The 27,216-nt window shown below is 37.5% G+C and overlaps 1 protein-coding gene across 3 annotated transcripts in view; it reads left to right on the top strand.

The window, feature by feature from the left end:
• LOC126789989 (U-box domain-containing protein 44-like) overlaps nucleotides 1–19,160 on the top strand; it is a 40,236-nt gene extending 21,076 nt beyond the window's left edge. Inside the window, exons 2-5 of one of the 3 annotated variants that reach the window (XM_050516111.1) lie at nucleotides 5,185–5,238; nucleotides 11,143–12,538; nucleotides 13,498–13,816; nucleotides 14,304–17,231. In XM_050516111.1, the coding sequence (XP_050372068.1) occupies nucleotides 11,309–12,538; nucleotides 13,498–13,816; nucleotides 14,304–15,799 (3,045 nt within the window). In that variant the 5' untranslated portion in view covers nucleotides 5,185–5,238; nucleotides 11,143–11,308 and the 3' untranslated portion in view covers nucleotides 15,800–17,231. Of the gene's footprint in view, nucleotides 1–5,124; nucleotides 5,239–5,952; nucleotides 12,539–13,497; nucleotides 13,817–14,303; nucleotides 17,232–17,712 lie in introns of those variants that run through there. The other 2 variants (XM_050516110.1, XR_007671641.1) reach the window with 2 other exon arrangements.
• The last annotated feature ends 8,056 nt before the right edge of the window (nucleotides 19,161–27,216 follow it).

Below are 27,216 nucleotides of genomic sequence, written 5' to 3'. Positions count from 1 at the left end.
TATATATATAATCCACTATATCGTATACATGTCGTAATTCAATATTAAAAACTCTTGAAAAATCTTGAATCTCCGCAAGGGTAGATTCATAAATATGTGAGATTTTACTCACATTCTTTCCTGCGTTCAACTTCCACGACCCTGAAAGTAATTTCCTCACTCGTTTCGTCAGTCACCTAATAGCACGATAAATGCTTAGAAAATGATACTTAAAATATCAGGTAACGAGTTCAGCACAACTAAGTGTTGTTCATAAAACATTGTTCACGGGAACACTGTTCATGTTACTAATCAATGTTTTCTACAAACCACTGTTCACAGTTAATGTTTTACCAAAACACTGTTCACAGTTACTGTTTTACCAGAACACTGTTCATAGTTACTGTTTTACCTAAACACTGTTCACAGTACTGTTTTACCTAAACACTGTTCACAGTTACTGTTTACCATGTCACTGTTCAAATTACTGTTACAGTTTACTATTCACAATTACTGTTACAGACCACTATTCATGCGGCGGTACTATTCACCGGTACTATTCACAGTCACTATTCATGCGGCGTTACTGTTCACCGACCGCCACCAATCATCACCAAATTTCACCACCACAACCTAAACAACATTTCCAACAACTTCCTAGTTGACACAAAGTTCTAAATCCGAGCCTAAACAGTCCAAACACCGAAGAACATATATTCGGCACTATTCACAAACCCTAGAAATTGAAATTTTGATTCGGGTACTTACACTTTGATTTGGCTCGATTCCTTTTGTGGGAATGTTGCTGGGACTGAGACAAGCAAAACCCCCCAAGAATCTCGAGCCATGGTGGCCGGAGGAGGCGGCGCCGCCACAGCAGTAACTTCCGGCGGTTGCTACACCGTGTGTGGTTGTCGCCGGAGTGCAAGGCTTAGCCCAAAAGATGGAGCTCGTCGAGCCCGTCAGTTTGATAGGTGGCACGACACGAGGCGACGTCGGATGGTGGAGTAATCGGCCGGAGAAGTTTTTTGGGTCGGGTGAACAGTACCCGAGCTCGGGTGAACAGTAACCCGAGCTGATTTTTAGAAAAATCTGATTTTTAATCTCCTTTCCTTCATTTTATACTATTTCCAAAATCGGAAACGAACTTCCGACATTAATAACTTTCGCGTCCGACGTCCGATTTGAACGCGTGACGTGTCCACGAACTCGTATCGATGAGCTCTACGACTTTCGTGAAGGAAGTTTTCGCAACCGAGCGACGGAATAAAAGTCGATCTATACGTTGCGGTAACGTTACGTTTTCTAATTAAACGATCCGAGAACGTTTTCGTTTTCGTTTCGAAATGTCGCAAACCTCCAATTGTCGTCTTGAATTAATTTCACAAGTTTAACACTTTGAAAATACTCGACATTTAGTTTCTAAAAATTCGGGTTATTACAGAGAAACAATGTGTGGTCTGAATTACTCTGCATGTAGCCAATTTCCCTCATGAATTGTGAGAATCTTCCAAACCAAGCACGGGGTGACTGTTTAAGACCATACAAAGACTTTCTTAATCTGCATACGAAGTTACTTGGAGAAGTTGCCACATATCCAAGCGGAATATCCATATATACTTCCTCTGTTAGTTCTCTATGAATGAATGCATTCTTAACATCAAACTGCCTAAGTGGCCAGTTCAAGTTAGTAGCGATAGAGAGCAATACCCGGATAGTGTTTATCTTTGCAACAGGTACAAATGTCTCATCATAGTCTATGCCATATGTCTGGGTGAACCCCTTTGCTACTAGGCGTGCTTTATAACGGCTTACTGACCCATCTGGATTGTACTTCACTGTAAACACCCATCGACATCCTACAGTCTTCTTGCCATATGGTGGAGGTACAAGCTCCCAAGTATTGTTCTTTTGTAATGCTTCCATCTCTTCATCCATTGCTTTCCTCCATTTTGGGTCTCCCAATGCATCATGCACTTTGTTAGGTACTGATACAGTAGATATTTGATTCACGAATGACTCATATGACTTAGATAATCTTTTGGTAGATATAAAATTGGCCACCGGATACTTGGCTTTAGTCTGAAGGGTAGGTTCATATTTTTTTGTGGGTTGACCTCGAGTAGACCTATTTGGCAAAACATATTGTCTACTATTAGCCTCAATAGAATGACTAACCTCAGATGAGTGATCTTCTGTACCAGGAGAGCTTTGGTCAGGGGTATAAACAGTAGTACGGGATACATGAGGGGCAGTTGTGTTGTCAGCTTCTGGTGCCTGAATCTCTTGAGTGACGACCTCCGGTAGTGCCTGTGTGGCTGACACCTTGGTAATCTCAACGGAACTTGTTACCATATCGACTGGCTCATTTGTCTCCCCCTCTCCATGATACAACCCTTCAAAATAGAAATTCTCCCCCTGAAGAGCAGTATCAGAAGAGGAAAAGTAACTCATGTTCTCAAAAAAGGTAACATCCATAGTGACATAGTACTTCCGAGTAGGAGGATGATAGCACCGGTACCCTTTCTGATGGCCTCCGTACCCAACAAATACACATTTAACTGCACGGGCATCCAACTTAGAACGCTGATGTTGTGGAAGATGAACAAAAGCGACACAACCGAAAACACGGGCATGAAGATTATGAAAAGAAGGTAATGAGAAATGAGATGCAAGCACCTCATAGGGAACTTTCCCTTGAAGAACATGAGATGGAAGACGATTAATGAGGTGGGTGGAAGTAATGACAGCATCACCTCAAAGGTATTTAGGCATGTGGGCACTAAAAAGAATACATCGAGCCATATCAAGTAAATGACGATTTTTTCTTTCAGAAACCCCATTTTGCTCAGGTGTGTAAGGACACGTTGTTTGATGAACAATTCCGTGTGTGTTAAAGAACTCCTGAAAGACATGATTCACATATTCCCCCCATTATCAGAACGAAGAACTCGAATGGTGGCATTATATTGGGTTTGGACAGAGGCATGGAAGGTACGAAAAGCTGGAAAAACTTCATCTTTATTTTTAAGAAGAATAATCCATGAAAGACGTGTGCACTCATCAATGAATGACACAAAATAACGCATGCTTGAGACAGTAAATTCTTTAGAGGGTCCCCAAACATCAGAATGAATTAATTCAAAAGGAAGAAAACTTTTAGTTGAAATACTAGGGGAATAAGTTGATCGATGACTCTTGCCCAAAACACATGTCTCACAACATAAACAAGACTCGTCCACATTAATAAACAACGTGGGCATGGATTTTTTCATAACACTAAAAGATGGATGCCCTAAGCGACGATGCCATAACCAAATTTCACTTAGCTTGTCAGAAGTGGAGAGTAACGCGGTCCGAGATTGCCCCCTGGTTTTTCCCCTGCGTACGTCAGATTCAGATGAAACAACCGGCCCCGCAAATACCCCCGACCAATTACTCGTCCGGTGAGAAGATCCTAAAATATCACATACATAGGAAAAAAGGTCACAGAGCACTGAGCGTCAACGTTCAGTTGGGGAACAGATATCAAATGATGAGATAGAGCAGGTACATAGAGTACATTGTGAAGCTCTATAGTAGGAGTAATACGAACAGACCCTGTCCCTACCACGAGGAATGGCTCACCATTAGCATTAGTAACATAGGGTACGGGTGGAGGGGATAATATGGTAAAATAAGATTTGTCATAAGTCATATGATCAGATGCACCAGAATCAATAATCCATGTATCAGAACTACCAGAGTGAGAAATATTGAAAACCATACCAATTAAAAAAGAATCTGTCTTTGGTGCACTTGCACTGACGGTGAGGATGCACAGACAAGGAAAAAGACGACTGATTCTTACCGGGCCGGGTCGGGTCGAATGGACCGGGTCGGGTTGGATGGACCGTGTCGGGTCGGGTCTGGTGAACCGGGTCGGGTCGTGTATACCGGGTTTGATCGGCGAACCGGGTCGGGCCGGGGCGAGCTGTAACCGGGTCGGTGCAGAGAGACCGATCTGGGAAACGCTTCGGCGAGGAGCGGCGACTGAGGACGTCCGGCGAGCAGCGGCGAGGAGTGGCGAGCAGCGGCGAGGAGCGGGGGGCTGCGGCGAGGAGCGGAGAGACTACTTCGGGTCGAGTGCGAACCGGAGATCGTCGGGTTTGCCCGGCGTCGGAGGAGCAGGGCGACTCGTGAGGGAGCCGGACGGGAAGAGCGTCGGAGGGCACATGGAAGGAAGCCGGAAAACCGGTGAGGCAGCGGGTGGGTCAAAGGCAGAACCCGGCCGGAAAAAACGGGAAAAAAATCCCTGAAAAAAAACAGAGCTCGAAGGCTCTGATACCAAGTTGAATTGAACAGATTATTGCTTAGTGATTCATTTACAGATTACACTTCATTATATAGGCTAATTCTAGCACTATTCTACCTACTAATTTCCACTAATTTCCACCAACTATTCCACTAATTTCCACAAATCATGGGCATTTCCACTAACTCCGACATTATGCACCTTTAAACATAAGCTAGTTGAGTTTCATTCCTCATCTTGAATACCTAATTCAGTCTTCTACTGGGTAAGAATGGTAAGATTGAAGCTCTCGAAAACCCATCAAGTTACCCGTCAAGGTGGTAAAAGAAGCAGCTCACTGGAAGACTCAAGCAGTTTTTTTAGTGACTTGCATTACAAATTGAAATAGTGTTGCAGACCTTATAGCTGCTTAGCATTTGCCATAAACCCAATCAGTGGCTTTCAGTAAACGAAGTTATTGGAGCCGAAATCGTCATTTATTATTACACTGCCCATTGCGCTTGGCCATAGCTCGGTAGAATGAGTGGATTTATACAGTGACGTAATGCATGAGATTACAAATTTCTACATGCAGCCCATTTCATGGGTTGACGTATGACACAATTCTAGTATTGGAGGGGGTCAAAATCAATGGCATATCAAATTGGACACGAAATTACGTTTTGCTCTTTCTGTAGATATAAGAAGTTTCCTTGCTCATTCTAGGAAAAGAGAGACAACAATCAAATGCGAATCAAGTAGCTTTGGCTTTGGGGACACTGTCTATTTTAGTCCATTATTTACCACACCGCGTCTGATATAGTTACGTAGTTATATATTAATGCATAGCGACAAGTCACAACCACAGAATGATTTGTCTTGGGAAGCCTTGACTTACAAAGTCTTCTCTTCCTATGCAGCACCAAAAATAGGTCATTTGGTCTGGAGCAGCTTTGATCGCTTAAAGGCAGTTCGCTACAATAGGGGTAATCACTCTACTTTAATCCTTTTCTGTATCTATTCAGTTGGAGGTAAGGCTTTTGTTGTAGGATGTTCTTTGTTCTTATGTTACTGTTTACTGTGCTTGGCTTCTTCTCCTTCTTTGACAAGAAAGAGGGGCAAAATTCTAGTGCTAGAATCTATCTGTTCTTTGATCAAGCTCATATTTCGACTCAGTTAGTCCTCTGAGATAGGAATGCTGGCATTAAAGATAATTGGCTCTCTTCTAAGTAATTTGCCTGGCTTTTTGGTTTTCTCTTCGTAAATAATGTTGTTTCCTTTTTCTAAATGTTGTTAAAGTTCTATCTTAGTTGTTGATCCTTTCTGAATTGTTGGCAAATAAGTTTTTGCCGTCAACTTCCTTCAAATTAAAAGAACTTTTTGAGGTTTATGGGTGGAAACTGGAAAGTTCTACTGATGCGGCAATGTTTTAAACCGCGAAGGCGTACCCCAAAGACGTTTTCTTGAGAGTCTTAAGCCTTAAAACGCCTTATGTTAGAAAAAATTAGTAGTTAAATATGTAAATGTATGATTATATACATACAAATAGAACATATATACATGAAAACTTACCAATACATTACATTTAGATATAATGAAATTCATAATCTAAACATATTAGCTAGCTTTCATAAATTTAGATACAATAAATATATATATATATATATATTTGTGAAAAGATATCTAAAAAAATTATTTTCTAAGACATAGTAAAAGGTATAAAAAACGTAGTTATAGACGTGAAACTGTCTAAAAAACATAAGAATTTTATAAGTAGTTTTAAACTTTTTAAATCTCAGTTGCCTTGAGACAAGTTTTTTAAAACATTTATATAAATTACATATATGAAAGGTGTGTGTGAAGAATAGTGGGCTAATATCTTAACTATTTATTTGCTCTAGATTTTGTGTTTTTGGTGGTTAATAAAATAACAGACGTTCAGCTGGACTGAACTCTTAATTACCTAATATATTAGTTCTTTCTCTGATTGGAGCTGGTGTCATGCTAACCATCAATCTCATAACCTTAGGCCTTAGGTTTCTTGTTCAGTGCTTCAAGGTCAATAAGATCAGAACTTGCACATTTGTGGATGTAGAAATTCACCTTTGAGTTGAGATGGTGTCAAAACAATCATGAATGTATAGGAAGGAACCTGGAAGGTCCAACTTCATTATTTCGATTTTCACTAAAACCTGCCTCTCTCTCTCTCTCTCTCTCTCACTCTCTCTCTCTCTCAAACTTCTTTTCACAAGCAAAAGTTTCCACAATTACAATCAATCTGTTTGTTTGATCAGATTCATATTTCAACTCAATTGCTCCTCTGAGCTATGAATGTTGCCATTGGTTGGCAAATCAAAGCTACTTAAAACTTTATCTGACCATTTTGGTTTTGACACGACCCGTCCTAAATATTAACTAATATCTAAAGTAAGTCGTGCGAGGAACACTATTTAAAGAAGTATTCTAAAATTTCCATATATTCTCGTTTGATCCCAACCCTACCTGCACAAAACGACACTCCCAATACCTCAGATCCAACCTCAACACCTTGAGCCTCTGTGCTCCCCATAATTTCACAACCTCCATAACACAAAACATAAATATAATTCAAAATGCACGACATAGTATGCAATGTTCGTACTTAATCTCATTGTACCCTTGGAGTTCGTAGCTCGTCTTATACCTCAACCTCCCAACCTGCTAAGACGACGGGGTCAATAACAATCATACAACATGCTATAAACATCGAACAGTGTAGATTTATATTTAACACAATGTCCCCTCGGGAAACAACCACGGAACCACACGACACTTGACCAGTCATTAGTCCTCTCATTTCTAATCTTTATCATAAGTCTACTAGTATATCCTCCCTCTTCTAGCGACTCGGTTCCACAATCTACAGAGACCATTAGTTCATCCCCTCTCTCCTAGTGACTCAATAATCTGCCGGTTCATCCCCTGTCTTATAGTTCTACCAGTTCATCCCCTGCCTCTGGGTTCTACCAGTTCATCCCGTCTCTCTCGGTTCTGCCAGTGCATACCCTCTCTTCTCGGTTCTGCCAGTTCATACCCTCTCTTCTCGGTTCTGCCGGTTCATCCCCTCTCTTCTCGGTTCTACCAGTTCATTCCCTCTCTCTCGGTTCTACCGGTTCATCCCATCTCTTCTCGGTTCTACCTACTCTCCTCAAAGTATCCGACATAAGCCCCATAACATAACCCCGAGTCTTACTCGTAAACAAATATACAGTCACTGTCACAGACATAACATCAACCCATCACAAAAGCATCATCATGTTCATAAACAACTAAATAACGTTTAAACACACAATTCCACTAGTATGATGTTGATACCACTATAATAACCCAACTTGAGTTTACGTTTCAAAACCCAAATTAGATCATTAAAGAACGATAGGTATTATATAATAAAGGTGGCTGCACCCAAACCTTGTTCGGGATGCCTACGCACCAAAACCTTGTTCAAGTCACTCGTAGTTCAACTATTCACCATAATCATGCGACCTCCTAACCATTACGAAACGTATCACAAACACAACATCACAACCGACACACACAATTAATATCATAACCATCACCCATCAAACACACAACACAACATCAGAGCCAACACTAAATGAACCCAAAGCCTATGACAATAACACATTATTCTTTATAACGATAATCTAAATCCACTAATTCATACGATAACCAAATTCAACAGTTAAGACATCGATAAGTTTGTATCGACGTATATTACACGATGGAGTGACTCAATGCTCCAATAATGCCAGCACGTCGAATCAACTCGACCCTAACATGAAACATATAGATCACCAGAAAACAAACCTTTTTCATGACGCCGTCGAATCCCAGATCGGCCGGGAAGTGACTGGAAAATGCAAAGAAAGATTTGGAACAGTGCACCAAATTCAATTTCATGATGCAACTCAAATCGGTGTCCAACTCCGATTATATCACTGCCAAAAGGGAGGATCACGCTGACTTGTAGCAGTCCCAAGCTCCAGAGCCGCCAGAAACGCTTGAACGGTGACGATGAAATCTGTAGAAATTTTCATCCCTCGTTGCTCCTCGCACGGCGGTCAACGTGGTGCAAATCTGTTGTAGATCGACGAGGAATGGCAAGAAGGTTTGAATGGAAACGGTGGCGCGTCGATTGATGGCCGGACGGCGGAGATCGGCGCCGGAGCCGATCACGGGGTCGAGATGAACAGTAGCGAGAGAATTTGAAAATTTCCAATTTTCTGATTTTCTCTCCTTTAATCCCCATATTTATACTATTTTCCGAAAATACCCAAAACACTTCTTGATTCGTAACTTTTTCAAACGAACTCTGATTTAGGCGTACCGCGTTTCTACGAATTCGTATCGACAAACACTACAACTTTCGTGAATGAAGTTTCCTCGTAAAACTTATGCATCGAAAAGTCAACTTTTAGAGTCGTCATACATAGTATGACTCTCGTTCCAAATAAAATATAAAACTATAATCGCAACGAATTGTAAAAGATTCGGGGCGTATCAGGTTTTCTAATTATCATTGTTGTCTTCATTTCCTATATTGTTGAACTTCTGTTTTAGTTGTTCGTCCTTATTGAACTGGTTAAGAACAAGTGTGTCACATCCCGGAATTGGAACATGACAAAAGGAGATTAGCAAGCAAACAAAGCGATTAAGTTTCGCTCAGACACTCACTAATGTGAACAAGTGAATAAAATTTTCAATAAGACAACATGTTCACGAAATAACAAATGATACTACTTTATATTTCTGCAAAACTAAATTAAATTTATACAACGAGAATGCGGAAGGTAGCGTTAATGACACTGACTCAATTTAAACAAGTAGACAGCCCAATTTTAACACAAAATGAAGGTGGCTACAAACAATGAATAAACCTCGGGAAACTTTCTCGAAAACATTGTTAATAAACATAAGAATGAAATGCTTAAGGGTAAACACCAACGCTAACTCTCAAATGAGGCTCCTAGCTCCGAAAATAACAATTGGACCTGCAAGACAACTATCGTAGGGGTGAGCGTCGTCCTCGCTTGCCCAGTAGGGGTCAGCCCGCCTATGAGGTTTGAAAACCAAAATCAGGTAAGGATAAGTTTTATAAAACTTGAGGGTAGTTTTGAGTACTCAGAGTACAACCATTTAATTAAAATAATGCAAGTTTAGGAATATCATCATGCTAAAATAGTTTGTGGAGCTCCAAAGGTAGGATCAGGCAATTCAACTTCAAGCAATGCTCGACCGATCCTAGCGCCTAAATAGTCGACGCTAACTACACGTCTGTTATAATAACAGAGTAGCGAGAGTGTCCATTTAAACGGAATGCCCTCAATAGTAAAGTATAAAATGTGGATCCAATAATAAATAGGGCATTGCCGCTCCGGAGGTTCACGGTCATCGACACCGTAGGATTACCTAGTATGCTAGGCTCCCATCACTCTCAGGTCAACACACGCGAGGATTCACTACTTACTATATCTTCAAATCGTGCCTAGTCTCAGGTTTTCACAACATTTAATGCATCATAAATTATTCAACCGAGAAAGAGACTGTATAATTTATTTGGCCCAAAACACAATATAGGAGGGTTAGCTCCCCTACCTGGAATTACGTGCAGAATCCCACCCGTTATCCAAATCAATAGAAAAAGCTGATGTTGTTGCTCGTACCATCAACTTTGAATTTATGGATCATAAATGAGTCAACATCAAAGTCGAATAACGAAAATAAGTTGACTCAATCATTTTCCTAGTTTGACCAAGAAAGTCAACATTTTGACTTTTAGTTGACCAAGTCTTTCATGGTTTGACTAGAAATTGACCATGTTGACCAATTCTTAGAAAATCCAAGAATAATCCAATTTCAATAGTCAATCGATACTAAGCATAGTTTATGGTTATATAAGGCATTCGAATAGATCGGAGGAGAAGAACCCGATTTTAAGTTTTTCCAGCCAAATCTCTAACTTCAGGCCCATTTTTGTCCAAAAAGAAAAGAAGTAACTAAAAATGAAAATCATCTCATCTTCATTCCCCATTCTACAACTCCGATTACCATGGCTACCATGATCCCATGATCATCTCCTTCTCCTCCTTCGCCATTTCAAAGACCAAAGTTCTTCTAGAATCTCTATCCCCTCATCACTCACCAAAACCCAAATCCTCCACTCCCTCAAGTCCCTTTTTGTAACCGTCGCCACTCTCTCACCTTTGCCTACTGCTAAGGTGGAGAAGTAGAGCACCGCCGAATTCAACCCCACCAAACCAGAAAAGCCTGCTGCTGCTCCAGAACCACTACTCACCTTGACTCGCCTCTATTAGGAGGCTAACGCGCGTCAACCCCAACAATCCACTAAGTTGTCCACATGTCAAATCTAACGGTGTAGATGAGCCGTGTACATACACCGCCCGTGTACCGTATAAGCTCTCATCTCTAATCGATAGAGGAGCTACAGAAGGCTAGTCAATTAGTAAGGTTGTTATAAGTGTGCGCAGGTTGAGTCTGTAGAATTGGAAACTCTAATTACCCAAAATTTTATGTGCTTCCTTACTGTCGGCCTCTAATGCAGCACTTAAGATTCTTCAATGGGGTAACCTCAGAGGCTCAGAGCATTACCCTCTTGGAAGACGCAAAGAAACTGGTCGAGAAAATATTGCAAAGTCGGAAAGATGGCTTTCCCCACATTGGACTGATACCTTACTTTGGTTTCAAGGTGTATGGAGAGTCTAAAACCTACTAGTCTTTGTTTAAGATCCAAAAGTTTATTACTTAACACTATATTGTGCTTTAAGTTTATTATTGATCAGAATGAACTTTCAAAGGGATAAAAGTCTGATGTTTTGTTTTCATTACAGGTACAAGCTAAATGGTCTGAAGGAGAGCAATCAATTACGGCAAGACTTTCAAAAAAAAAATTAAGGCAAACGGCGAAGATGCTTTTCCAGTTATAGTCTATATTTTCATAGGCACTGGTGTGATCCTCCTTGTCTGGTAATAGATGATTTTATAGTCTATGCTATAATGGCGTTGGAGCTCATACCTATTGGAACAATCTTGGCGGTTTTAACTAACAAGATCATCAAAACAGCTCAAGCTGCAAAGGATGTTATTGACAAAGAGAGTTTCAAAGTCCTGTCAAAGCATTTGTTTGACGTTGAACTGGTTCTAAAAGATTTACAGCTTCAGAATCTGAATGATTCTCAAGCTACAATGCTGGCTTTGGAGTTCCTAGAAAGCGATGTAAAAAAGGCCAATAATCTTATTGAGAAGTACAAAAATCGATCTCGATTCTACTTGCTTGTCAGGTGCCGACACATGGTCAAGGAGGTACAAGACGTTATAAGAGACATGGGAAAGTCTTTAGCTGCTCTATCTCTTGCAAATACTGAAGCGTTATCAAGGATATCTGATCAGATGAATAGGCTGCATAATGAGATGCAAAGGGTAGAATTTGAGGCCTCACAGTCTCAGATTCAAATTACTGACAGGCTGAATCAGGGTCTTCAAGACCAGATCCTTGACCAGGGTTTCGCTAATGATATGCTCGAAAAAATAGCTATGGAAGTTGGGGTGCCTTTAGAGCCCTCAAAGATGAGCAAAGAGCTTGCAGATATCAGAAAGGAGAAAGAGGAAGCTGCTAACAGGAAAGAAAGAGCTGAAGCTTTTTTCTTAGGACAGGTTATTGAGCTGCTCTCTCGAGCTGATGCTGCAAGGGATTATGAAGAAGTAAAGAAGACATACAACCAACGTGTTCAGGCCATAGAGAGATATGACACAAGTGAAGAGCACATTCCACCACTTAAAGCTTTTATTTGCTATCTGAAAGGAACTGTGATGGTTGAACCGGTCAGCCTTTGCACTGGTACTACATGCGAGAGATCTGCCATCATAGCTTGGTTTGAAAGTGGAGAGAGAACCGACCCAGAAACTAGAGAGATTCTTGAAGATACTTCCTGGCGGTCTAATCTTCCATTAAGAAAATCAATAGAAGAGTGGAAAGAACTTAATTACTGCCTCAAGATCAGGTCTTCCAAAGTAAAATTGTTATCCGGTGTTGAGACATTGATGTTAGAGGCTTTAAGCCAAATGCAAGATCTCATGCGAGAGAATTATATTAACAAGGACTGGATGGCAATCGAAGGGCTCACTGATAGTATAATCAATATCCTTGGGACCTCTCACAACAGAGATGTGAAGCGCAGGATTTTGATCACCTTAAAGGATCTTGTAGAAGGCCATGCAAGAAACAAGGTAAATTACACACCTTAGAGTCTTTGATGCAATTTTAATTATTTGATAATCCTCCATCTCTAGAATCTGCTGAGTATACATGCATTCTATTAATACAAAGCTGCATAGAGTAATCTTTCTCCACTATCTTTTAACTATGCTGACCTTACGTGATAGCTGGATAGTAATTTTCCTCCAATAGTTACCAGAACTAGTTTCATTGTGCGGTTGGTAGGTGATGGATGTTTTTTTTCCTTTCTTTTTTTTGTTTTAGTATCAATATTTTAAAAAACGAATGCATACCCCAAGGCGTTTTCTTAAGAGCCTTGAGCCTTGAGCCTTAAAACTTGAGACGCATAATGTTTATAAAAAATTAGTAGTTAAATGTGTAAATATATAATTATACACATATAAAAAGAACAAATATATATAAGAACTTACCAATTTATTGCATTTTAGATATAATGAAATTCATAATCCAAATATTTTTAATAGTTTTCATCAAATTAAACACATTATATAAATAAATATAAAAAGTTTATTTTCTAAGATGTAATAAAATGCGTGAAAAATAGCATTAGACGGAAAAGCGTAAGCTTTTTAAGTCTCATTGCCCCAACTAAAAAACTGAGACGTTATGTAAATAGCCTTAAATTTTTTAAGCCTTAGACGGGCCTTGAGGTGAGTTTTTTAAAAGCATTGTTTAGTATAACATTCATTATATTTAAGCCGAACAGGCAAACATGTACACCAAAACGAGAAATGAAATTTAAGACATAACCATAACCAGAGTTCTATGCTTGATTTGAAGTTGAGGGAGTTAGGAGCCTCTTCTTTTAAAATCCTAACTTTTTTTATCAAGACTTCATCATGGAATAAGAAACTAGTATTCAACTTTCCTGTTTAACACAATAAAGATTGTAAAATCATATGTGATTTGTTCTGGAGTGATAAATTTATGTTTGAACAAATATTATTAGGAAGAAATTGTTGAGTCCCCAGGTTGGGATCAGATCTTAGGCTGCTTAGGTCGGGACTCGAGCATCTCAAAGGCTGCAATTGAATTGCTATATGATTTGCTGCAAGAGAGATCTGGTTGGAACGTGTCTGTATGTAAGAAACTTGCCCAACAATGCAGCACAACTATTTTCCTTGTTACCCTCTTAAAGGGCCCTTTGAAGGAGTCGGCTGAAATTGCTGAAAAAATCTTGTTGAAGCTTTTCGACATAGATGAGGAGAACATTTCTCGTCCAGCTAAATCTGGCTGGTATAAGCCACTTATTGATCGTATAGTTCAAGGTAACACATTTCTTAGACATCTATATTACTCTTTTTTTTTTTTCAAGTTCTATTCATCTTTTCACAGAAATTAAAAGAGAGATGTTAGTAGTTCAGAAATACCGTTTACGAAATTAAACTTACCTGAAACAATGGTTTGAGTTCTTGGTAACTAGGTATAATAGAAAAGGATAGTGAAAGAATCTTTTGGCATTTGTTTAGCAGCAGACATCTCTTGTTTCTGTTGCTAATTGATAAGAAAATGAAAACGGTTTTAAATTTCAAACCATAAGGAAGTATGACCTATTGAGGTATTGTACATTGATACCTTTCAGCAGCATGTCCTATATCTTTAGTTTATAGCCAAATGCTTTAACAAGTTGACTAATATATAGTCCTTAAAAGAGATATCTAATCTCCTCTTCACATGTTAACTTATAATACCTGGTTGACTATTATTCTATATCAAGAGATGAGTTATGCAGTTAAGCATTCTATAAATTTTCAGGGCCAGAGAAGTCAAGGATAGCAAGGGTCAGAACACTTCTTGACATGGAATTGGTCGACTCAGATTTGAAGCTCCTAGGTGAGGAAGGAATTATACCTCCTTTGCTTGAAATGTTATCTGGAAGTATTGGATCTATAGAATCATCTTTATCTGCTTTGGGTCAATTGTCAAGTTGCCATGCCAACAAAGAGTTGATTGCTGCTTCAGGTGGAGTTAATCTAGTTCTGAAACTAATGGACTCTAATGTGCGCTCAATTATAGTTGCTAAATGCTATGAAATGCTGGAGAAGTTCACTTCTGATGATGATGGAGCTAAATTCTTTGTTGATGAAAATGGTTCACCACTTGAGATGGAACCGATTGTCTCCAATTTGATTGAATTACAACCGAATCCCAACTTGTCTTACAATGTGAGACGACCTGCCTTGCAGACACTCCATGGAATATGCAAGTTTGATGCTAGGTTGGTTAAAAAAGCGGTTCTCACTGCCAATGCCATATCTCTGGTCCTTCCTCTTCTTGATAACACCGAGTCACCAATACGTGAGATTGCTATAAATTTACTTTTCCTCTTCTCCCAGCATGAGCCTGATGGAGTAGTAGAATACCTTCTCAAGCCAAGAAGGCTGGAAGCTTTAGTGGGTTTTCTCGAGAATGATGAGAAAGGTGATGTACAGATGGCTGCAGCTGGCCTATTGGCTAACCTCCCAAAATCAGAAATATCCCTAACTATAAAATTAATTGAACTGGGTGGTCATACTGCAATCATAAACATTTTGAGAAGAGGGAATATGAAAGCAAAAGAAAATGCTCTAAGTGCTTTATTTAGGTTTACAGATCCCACAAATCTTGAGTCGCAGCGCATGTTAGTTGAAGGTGGAGCATACCCTTTGCTTGTGAACGTTCTCAGGTCTAGCTCAGTGACTGCAAAGGCAAGAGCTGCAGCTCTAATTGGTAATCTTTCAACTAGCAGTCAAAAACTCTCAGCTGCATCAAAACCAACGGGTTATTGGTGTTTCAAGGCATCCTCCGGTCCTCTATGCCCGGCACATGGCGGGATATGCAGTGTGACTTCTACATTTTGTCTCTTGGAAGCCAAGGCATTGCCTGACTTGGTAAGACTCTTATATGGTGAGGTTTATGAAACTTCCATTGAAGCAATGCAGACTCTTTCCACACTGGTTGTTGAATCCTCTCCTCAAAGAGGAGCCAATGTCTTGCATGAGGCTGATGCCATAAAACCTATACTGGAGACTTTGAATTGGGGAACAGACTCGCTAAAAGAAGAGGCATTGAGTCTTCTGGAAAAGATCTTTAAGTCAAAGGAAATGGTTGAGAAGTATGGATCAAATGCCAGATTGCGCCTTGCTAGTCTAACTAGTCGGAGTATTCATGAGGATGGCCGTCATTGGAGGAAGGCGACCAGGGTCATGTCACTCCTTGAACGTTATTCAAAATCATCGACATCTATCGAAACTATCTTAATCTTTCTCTGAGAACCATCACTATATCCTGAATATAAGCTCATTTATGTTCCCTTCTTAGCTGATTTAGACATTTAGTGAACGCCAAGCAACATATAAGCATCTTCGTGGAGGTGTGCCAATCTCATGCATAGGTGCATAGAAGATTGAAATCCAGCCTCTTCCTGATGGCTCATAGCTAGAAATAATTAGCAAGTCTGCATTTCTGGTGCGAATGAATCCATCCCTTCAATGCTACTCAATCAACCGTGTAACATCGGCTTGAAATCATTTGAGATCCAAAAGCTTGAACAATCGAGGGAAGAGTAAGATCTATCTTTATCATTATTTCGAGTTATACGTATATATGTTTTGGTTGCACTTTCTTTGTTGATAAAGCTACATGAGTCGAGCTAATAGAGTTGACACAACTAAAATAGCCTAACAATTAACCATACAAAAGATTGTCAAGCGTAATATAGAATAAATAAGGATCATTCGATGTCATTATGCCAGAGATTGAAGGTATTTAATTCACACACAAAAGAAAACAAAAGCTAATTGATCTAAAACACACAAATAACCAACTAATTAATTAAGAACTAAAAGGAGGAGTGATGGATGAAAAGATGTGAATAGGGTTTGAATTGAAGAGAAACAAAGTAACTGATAGGGTGTTTTGGTGTTACGAACAGAACAACATGAGAAAAGTAAAAGAATAAAAACAAATAAATCAAGTTGAAATTGAGAAGAGATAATATAGAGAAGATGTTAGAGACTCAGTTGTCCACCACCGAATATGTTCAAAACGTACATACAATTCCAAGTTCTAATTATTAAGTCGAGAAATTGATTTTAATTAAAAACAAACTGTAAACGCACTGCGTAACTGCGTAAGTTCTTATTACTTCCCAAAACTACTAGAGTAAGATGACACACTGTTACTTGACATTTAGAATAACCAATCCAAGTATAGAGGCTATCATTTCAATAAATTACCCTAAGCAATAAACACAATGAAAGTTTAATCGAAACAAGTATGTAAAACTAGTGTGGAACGCCTACCTATCATACAATCCTCTTTATTTGGTTTTACTTATTGTCTTATAGGTTTCACTACTTGAAACAAGCCTTTTAACTGTTTAGGAGATTAGTCAACCTATTTCTAGCCCCACTCACAAGTTCACAATGTTCTATGCATGCATTCATAAACATAAAGCAAAAATGTCAATTTGCACCCCTGAATTTGGCCATAATTGTCAATTTGCACCTCGAACTTGCATTTTAGTCAATTTGACTCCTAAATTTGGTAAATATTGCCGATTTGCACCACATCTGTTTAATGTTTTCTATCCAATTCTAAGTCACATGTCATGCATTTGAGGGGCAGTATTGTCATTATATATTTATTTATATTTAATAATGAAATAAATTAATAAAATTACTTAAGATGAACATTTGCTACTATGTTTTTTTCGAAACATATTATTTATTTCTATATTTCTTTACGTGATATGATAAGTTAAAAAAATATTAGAAAAATATAAATAAATACATAGAAAATAAAAAATAAATGTGTACATATAAAATATATATATATATACACAAACACTATATTTGAATAAGTGGGTATGTTGAATATATAATTTGAAGTAAGGTTAAGTATGTAGAAAAAAGATGTAAATAAATAATTTGATTAAAAAAATAATCCTCCTTTTAAAAAAAATTTATTTATTTTTAAGAAAAATTGTAATAACCCAAATTTTCAATACTATTTCTTTTAATTTATCAGAAATTAAGTGAATGGTAATTTGATTAAATTCACATTTTATGTCTTTTATTTTGTCGTTGTTCGAAGTAGAAATTGGTTTCAAGAGCCAAATGTGTGTTATTTGATTAAGTTCATTTGACCCAAGAGTCGACTTTTAATCCGTCACTTTTTTCAGGAAACTTCCTTCACGAAAGTCATAGAATTCGTCAATACGAATTCGTAGACGCGTAGCACGCTTTAATCGGATGTTGTATGTGGAAGTTATTAGTAACAGAAGTTTGATTTCCGATTTTGGAAATAATATAAAAGGAATGAGAGGAGATTAGAAATCAGAAAATCAGTTTTTTTTATCAAAAAATCAGCTTGGTTATTGTTCACCCGACCCAAAAATCTTCTCCGGCCGATTTCTCCACCATCCGACGTCACCTCGTGTCGTGCCACCTATCAAACTAACGGGCTCGACGATCTCCATCTTTTGGGCTACACCTTGCACTCCGGCGACAACCACACACGGTGCAGCAACTGCCGGAAGTTGCTACTGTGTCAGCGCCGCCTCCTCCGGCCACCATAGCTCGAGATTCTTGGGGAGTTTTACTTGTCTCAGTCCCAGCAACATTCTCACAAAAGGAATGAGCCAAATCGAAGTGTAAGTACCCGAATCAAGAATTTCAATTTCTAGGGTTTGTGAATAGTGCCGAATTTATGTTCTTCGTTGTTTGGACTGTTTAGGCTCGGATTTAGACCTTGGTGTCAACTAGAAAGTTGTTGGAAATGTTGTTTAGGTTGTGGTGGTGAAATTTGGTAATGATTGGTAGCGGTCGGTGAACAGTGACGTCGCATGAATAGTAACTGTGAATAATGAACTGTAACAGTAAATTAGAACAGTGATGCCGCATAAATAGTAACTGTAAATAGTGATCTGTAACAGTAAATGTGAAACAGTGGCATGGAAAACAGTAACTGTGAACAGTGTTTTGGTAAAACAGTAACTGTGAACAGTGGTTTAGTAAAAACAGTGATTAGTTAACATAAACAATGTTTTATGAACAACATTTAGCTGTGCTGAAATCGTCACCTGATATTTTAAGTATCATTTTCTAAGCATTTATCGTGCTATTAGGTGACTGACAAAACGAGTGAGGAAATTACTTTCAGGGTCGTGGAAGTTGCACGCAGGAAAGAAGGTGAGTAAAATCTCACATATTTACGAATCTACCCTTGTGGAGATTCAAGATGTTGCAAGAGTTTTTAATATTGAATTACGACATGTATACGATATAGTGGATTACATATATATTGTATAAATGGTAATAAGTACATATATATATTGTTTGCTATATTATATACTGTTATGAATTCATTGGAATTGGTCATTTCGATGACGAGAATTAAATATTGAGCATGTGATTTAATTTGTACAATATGAGGTGTGATTATTGTACGTGGTTTTAACATGGTGTTTGTTAAAACGTTTTGTCTTCAGACGTGTTTATGAAATATGACATGTATATGATATAGCGGATTATATATATATATATATTGTATAAATGGTAAATAGGTACATATATATATATAATTTGCTATATAATATACTATTATGATTTTATCGTGGTGATGTCATTTTGATGACGAGATTGTATATCGAGCATGTGATTTTGATTTGTACAATATGATGTGTGATTATTATACGTGATTTTAACATGGACATTGTTAAAATGTTGATTTGTCTTCGGACTTGATTTTTGTACAATATGATGTGAGATTATTGTACGTGATTTTAACATGGAGATTGTTAAAATGTTGATTTGTCTTCGGACTTGATTTTTGTACAATATGATGTGAGATTATTGTACATGATTTTAACATGGATATTGTTAAAATGTTGATTTGTCTTCGGACTTGATTTTTGTACAATATGATGTGAGATTATTGTACGTGATTTTAACATGGAGATTGTTAAAATGTTGATTTGTCTTCGGACTTGATTTTTGTACAATAAGATGTGAGATTATTGTACATGTTTGGCAAGTCGGAACCTAGCCTTTGGCCGGACGAAAGTTACGATACAGTTAGAGCTCTAGTCTGTCTACCGGAGTACTGCATGTGAGGTAATAGGTGGTTATAGTATTTGGGAAACAATCACATTTTTGAACATAGGACAGAATTTCAATAGGTGTTCCTATCTTACTTTCTAAATCTTTGTTCAACATTTCAACTAACACTCTTAATTCCAAATGTAGCTCTGATCCATCTATATCAGAATCATTATCATGAGTTAAAAACTTTTCAAGTTCAAGACACTTCTCTTTCAAATCGGCATCAAGAAAAGACTTTAATTATTTCACATCACATAAAAAACCAAAAAGACTCTCATAAAACTGAAATTGTTCAAATCTACTATGAATGGAAGATATGGCATGATCAACTATATACAAAAAGCACTCAGTCCTAAAAATTTCTTCAACTGATAGGGTTGGTTCATCAGTTTCATTCTCATCAAACTGCCTTTTTCTACATGACTTACGTTTTTCAGGAACTATAGGTTGTATTCCCATTCCAAGTGCAATCTCTTTATCTGAAATCAGAGCAGATGTAAAGCCATATTCTCTATACTTCACAAAAAAAGAAACCAATCCTTCTAACAATCTAATAGCATCACCAATATCAATGTCTCTGGTTTGTAATTTTATACTAACCAAGTTAACAGCATGTAGCATATCATACCATATAATCATGCCTAATAAAAATTCAAAGTTAAGAGCATAGTCTGCTAACATTTCAGCTTCAACTTTTAGTACACCATCTATGTCATCGGTCTTAGACAATTGATGTAAAGCAGCTCTAATTTGTGGAGCTTGAAATCTAATAGCCTTGACACTTTCTACACGACTTTCCCACCATGTAGTAGCCAATGCTTTGATTGATAAATCACTTACATTCTCTTCTAAAATCTGCCACCTCTTTGTGGAAGAAGAAAATAAAACATATAACTTTTGTACAATTCCAAAAAAACTTTTAGCTTTTTCACAAGAGTTAGCCATGTCAGAAAGCACAAGGTTAAGATTATGAGCACCACAAGGTGTGTAGGCTGCTCTTGGATTAATATCTAACAACCTTTTCTGGACACCTTGATGCTTTCCCTTCATATTTGACCCATTATCATACCCCTGCCCTATAGCATTATTGATATCAAGTTCTAGTTTGGCTATAACACTTACTTACAAGTTCATCAAAAAGTCATTTTCCAGTAGTAACATCTACTCTTAAAAACCCTAAGAAATATGCTTCTACTGTTGCTGGGGTTTTTGAGATGTCCACACATCGTAAAATCAGAGACATTTGTTCTCTTTTACTGATGTCGGGAGTACAATCAAGAATGATAGAAAAGTACTTTGCCACTTTTATAATTCTTAGAATCTCATTCTTAACTTCAGATGCCAACAAATCTATTAATTCATTTTGTATTCTATGGCCAAGATAATGACTATGAATCTCATCATCTTTTATACGCCTAATATGCTCCTTCATTATTGGATCAAACTCTCCAATTGACTCGATAAAACTCAAAAAAACTCCATTATTTTCTTGTTCTATCTTCTCATGTGTTCCACAAAATGCCAAGTTGTTTGTAGACAAACACTTAACAACAACAATAATCATTTTCATTACTTTTCTCCAATGAGCTTTCTCTTTGTCAATCTGCTCTTGTAGAGCTCTATCAATTGTTTTACTTTTTTTGAGTCTCTCCTCTAACTCAAACCAACTACACATATTAGTGCCATGTTGAGTACTACGCTCATGACTTTTAAGCCTCTCACTAAGATTATGCCAATCTCTAAGTCCTTCATTAGCTAATTGACTTCTACTATTCTTTGCACTAAATAATTTGCAACAAAAACAGAAGACTCTATCAAGAACTTTTGAGTAAACTAGTCATTTCCTTTCACGAACTTCACCATTCACTGATTTACAAAAATAGTGCTTTGAAGAAAAATGTCTAGACTCTTCATCTTTGGGAAACTCTAAGTCTTTGTGCCTAACATGACCTTTTTCTACTAGCAAATCTCTTAAGTTTGCATCAATGTTCTTCCACTGGCTAGGATCAAATATATTTCTGCCAACATCATGCAATTGTGGCCCCATCTCAATAGGTTCTGTTTCTACTAGATTTTTCACTTGATTTAGTTCAACACTCTCTTTATTTGGTTCAACTATATCTTCTTCTACACAAACTGATCCTACATTTTCATTTGCAATTACAACTACATCTTCTTCTACACAAACTGGTTCTGCATTTTCATTTGCATTTACAGGAATTACAGCTACATCTTCTTCCACACTTGGAATTAAACTCTCTAATGAACTTGCTACCCTATCTTCTAATGATCCCGAACCTGTTTTTTTTTTCATAATAACAAATTGTTCTATTGATCCTTTCTGAGATTCAGTACGTTTTTCTAACCTCCTCCTTTTCTTAAGCTTATTATATCCACATTCATGCTTCCTAGTAGACATTAATACACAGACAACACGGTAATATATAATTATATATATAGAGAAATAAAACTAACAAAATTTTAACAACAAACAAAGTAAAACAAATTTCAGAATTGAGAATTGACAGAGAACAATAGAACCTGATTATGTTAACCACAAAATTTAGAACTCGAGGCCTCGATAGCTTGTACGAATCAATGATGAGAACCTGATTTAGAATCGATGATGAGAACAAAATTGAATTACAGCAGAGAGAGAGAGAGAGGAAGAGAAATTACTTTTGGTTTCAGCCTATAAGATTGAGAGCTTAAATAGAGTATGATTGGAAGAGATTAAAGATATTACCGTTTGGATTGACAGATTACAGCAATGATCCATTCCCGAATTGGTGAAAGAATGAGAAAACTTTTGGGGCTTTTTCTTCCTAATCCTAAATTGAGAATCTTTGAATCTGACACTTTGGTAAAGAGGAGGCCTTCCAATTTGGTTTCAGCCTCACGGGTGTCTGTTGTTTGAAGACTTCTAAGAGAACACTCTTTTTTTAAAACTAGGTATATATATGTAAAAAGGAGGCCTTCATAAATTGGGGGCCTAAGTCTTGGGCCTCGCCTGCCTTGGTCTTAGGCCGGCCCTGAACGCTACTCAACCTACTCAACCTTTTAACATCAATCGACTTGAAAATTGAAATGATTTGAAATCCAAAAGCTTGAACAATGTCTGATGATTGATTGCTTGATCACCCATGCATTACAGATTCAAACTGCTCTTTAGTCGAGAGAAGAGTAAGATCTAAATCCAAGTCTAGCTTCTCATCCTCTCACCTTTAACATTATTTCGAATCATATGTATATCTGTTTTGATTGTGTTTTCTTTGTTGATAAGCTACATAAATCGAGCTAGATAAAGTACTATAGTTTATACATTGATAGGAACTTTCCTTTTCGTTATAGCTTTGATGAGGAAGGACTATTAGTCTATTACAACCAAAAATTAAATAAATGAGCTTCGTGAAAAGTCTTTAGGCAACCGTAAGATCGAGACTGTCGAGGTTGAAGCATCTAACACATTAATTGGTACCACCATCATTGTTGGAGTTTCTAATCGAGAAAGGATCATAACATTTGATTTTCAGATTACTTATGGTTTACTAGAGATTAACCATAAATTCCTTAATGAAGTTAGGGAAACAAATAAGCATCAGTTGATCGACGAAGCCTTGAATGTGAAGAAGTTAATTGTACAAATGCGATACAATAGACATTCATGATCTTTTTCTCTCTCGATCGAGATTCCCAGGATTGACCAAAGAAAAAAGAATCATCAGTATTCCCAGGAACAACATAATACTCCATTGACAAAATTGATGAACTATTTTAAGTAACTTTTTATATTTTTAGGGTAAAACTACAAATCCAATAGAAACCTTCGGCCTCATGAGGTGTAGGTACGCCACTCGATCAGTTTGGTGCTATTTAGTGGCAAATTGGAGAAACACTTCTGAAGAAGCTAGAAGATATATAGTTATATACCATGGACAACCAAACAAGTTTTTGTTTGGATTATTTCGTGCAAGTCTCATTATCTATCTAATTAAACTGGGTTTTAATTGGTGCCCCTGTTATTGATCAGGGCATCGGGCTGCTCCGAGCGTTAGAAATATATTAATTAGTACTAGTTGCATGTAGGCTAAGTTCGCCTAATCTCTTGTTTGCTTTCCAAAAGTCTGGACATAATTCAATATTTAGATAGTGTAGAGATGGGTCATTGTGTCCTTTCTGTGTTAAGATATATATCATACTTGACTTTAATTCACCTCATATGTTGCCAAATTAAAAACCATCACTTTCTCTCAAACTGAATGATATTACAATCGAACTCATGTTCACCATACCCGCTATTTCTAGTCTCCTGTAATCTAATTTGGTTTATTTGGATCATTAGAAATCTGGTGCGTTTCGAATGTAAGATTTTTAATGTGTTGGAAGCCCAACGTCATCTTTTAGAATTGTTCAGAGAGTCTGCTCTGCATTCTTTTCATCCTTACAAGAAGCATCACGATATGTCTATTTTCTCTATTCTTGGTATCTCACAATTATCTGTCAATGTTACCAGCTTCATCCCGTCATTTAATTAAGGGTTTCTTTGTTAAGGATTTGTTATTTGTTAGGGATTTATATATATATGGTTTTGCATGGGTGAGTGTACACATACCGGATTGAACTTTTATTTATCCTCTTTGTTAGAGTTTATCAGATATAGGAGGAATATATCATGAAAGCGGCAGAGAAGACAGTTTTCCTTGTTACAGACCAAGTCGACTTCCTTCTGACTTTTAATTCAATATTGTTCATGGATTGGGGAAAAATTTCAAGAGCAGCTCCTTATGACTAGTCACTGGCTTCTTCTCAACAGTTCCAAGACCTTGTCAATGCACACAATGACACTGGTTTTTCTGAGAGGCAAGTTGAATATCCTTTTACTAGGAAACAAAATTTGGCTGCAGAAAAGATTGAGAAAGAAAGAACTGAAGTAGAGCTTAAAGAATCTTCAGGAGATCAAAAGATCAAGAACGAAAAGAGAGAAACAGGAGACACAGGGTTCAAGCCATGCATTCAGTATTTGAAGCATAGCAAGGGCTTTATCCACTTCTCCTTATCAGTTCTTTTCTTGTTTATGTTCATTGTTGGGCAATTAATTCAGAATTATTGGTTTTTTTGGATAATCAGAATTATTGGTTGGCTTTGAAAAAAAAAACTCTCAAGCTACCCGCTATGGCAAGATATATATAATTATAAATATATATATATATATATATATATATATATATATATACAGCCAGTCTTGACTGCGAAGGTCCGCACCACTGTTTTGGTGCGGATTTCTATTTTTGCACCATTTTTCGATCGAATTTCCTCATCTCCACCGTCTAGTATCTAGATAAGATTGTGTAGATCATCCCTGCAAAATTTCAGCCAATTTGGTGATCGTTAAGACACTCAAAATTGCGTTTTTCTGTTAAAAACATGAACGGTTCATGTTTGACAGAATTCAGTCCGTCCATTTGTTTTTCGATTTTGAGGACCTTAACGATCACCAAATTGGCTGAAATTGTGCAGAGATGATCTACACAATATTATTTAGATACTAGATGGTGGAGATGAGGAAATTCGACCGAAAAGTGGTTTAAAAATGGAAATCCGCACTAAAACCATTGGTGTGGACCTCCTTATTTGAGAATATATATTCTCTAAAAAGTGATTGTGATCGATTAATTACTGTGATTAATCTCATCTCCATGATATAAGATTATCTAGAATGGATCGCTTTAATATCCAAATGATTGATCGGTTGTCAGTTGATCGATCAATATATACTAGGTGCAAGTACAACTTAACTCAGCAACCTTTGTTCTATAAATCCCTTAAATAACGTACTGTTCTAACATCTAACGTTGTCGGTTTTTCAAGGTGGTTCTAACGTTGCATGACGTTGCACATGCACATATGCATGTGTATATGACTATATGTCACTTGTACGTATATGTAGAGAAGTTCACACCCTAACCGTGCATATATAGTTAAAATCGATCCAATCTATGTAAACCCTAATCTAATTAACATTTCCTCCCCACTTATTACCGGACCGCTAATTCCAATCGTAGACTGAGATCTTTTTCTTTCGTTTTCTGTTTGACAATTTCCAACCTTAGCGTTAAGGGTAAACATCAACTATTCATGAACCTATATGTGTTTGTCATGCATGCAAGCTACCGGCAGTTTATAAGTGCGGGTGATAGCCTGATAGGGAGACTACCTTTGGATGTTTGCCTTAATTTGATAATGATCGATCAGTTTTCACGATGAGAAAGACAAATAAATGTACACGCCCCGGCCATTTTCAGTACAACTTTATTGATGATCGACATCCACTGATCAAATTAACTTAGCATGTCTCTTATCAATATGTATGGACATTTCAGGGAAAGAGAAACTAGCTAGCAAGCACGAAGATAACGACTTGCACTACTACTCGATCTCAATGAAGTTAATGACCAGTATCGGCTATGAAATGCTCGATCACTTAATCGGGAGGCATGCTTGCATATCTGCTTGGTTACCAAGCGTGAAGATTTAGCATGCATCTAGAGAAAATATAACAAAATTAGCATAGCTAGGAATGACGTACAAAACCATAAAACAGAAAGAAACGATCATATAGTCAAAATATGTGAGACTCGAGGTTGAGAACGTAATTATCATTGGTGATCCTTGTCGAGCATAGACGTACGTCAATGCTATTAATGTCGAAATGACAACATGATCACATGTAGAAGAGGCTTTAATTTGAAAGGAAAAGAAGGTTGGCCCTCGATGCAGAGAAACCTTGGCACTGCATGGCAAAAGTGTACGTGATAAGCAAGACATGTCTCACTAGATAGAAATATCAAGAGTTTTTTTCACCAATAGTCCCTCAATTTTGGTGTACCTACCAATGTGATACCTCAACTCTTAATCGTACCAATGTGATACCCAGACTCTAGTATTGCTATCATTGAAGTACTTCCGTTAGTTTTTTTTAACTTTTCCGTTATCTTGGTGACGTGGCAGGTACGTGAGGCCCACAAAGAGGGTTAAAAGACAAAATTAACCTCATCTGAGAGGAGCAATGTTTTTCCCGCCCTTTACCTTGAGAAAGACACCCAACAATTCCAATTTTGGCGCCAATTTTCCCTCCCTACTCCTTAATTTGTGTCTCTTATCTAAACTAAAGAACTACCGCCAACCAGTCGACCACAATCTGATAAAACCTAGATCAATCTCATTTTCTATTTTTACCCTAGCACTTGTTAAGCTAACAGAATAAATATAGAAATTTATATGGAACATCTCATTTCCACAATCTCATAAGAATATAAAAACACATAACTTAACGAAATTCAAATACATGTTTAAGTACCATTAGTTGCCACTTTTTATGTTGATCTGTCATGATTTTTGCTTGTAAGAACTTTTAAGTACCATTAGTACAATGCTTTATCTGCTGGTATTATTTCCTCTGGCTTAACGAAATTCAACTACATGTACCATTAGTTCTTACAAGCAAAAATCATGGCAGATCAACATAAAAGGTGGCAACTAATGGTACTTAAACATGTATTTGAATTTCGTTAAGTTATGTGTTT

The sequence above is a fragment of the Argentina anserina genome, chromosome 4 (genome assembly GCF_933775445.1).
Source record: "Argentina anserina chromosome 4, drPotAnse1.1, whole genome shotgun sequence".
Taxonomy (NCBI): Eukaryota; Viridiplantae; Streptophyta; class Magnoliopsida; order Rosales; family Rosaceae; genus Argentina; species Argentina anserina.
The sequence above is the reverse complement of the archived record's forward strand: the minus strand, read 5'-3'. Positions and strand labels throughout refer to the sequence as shown.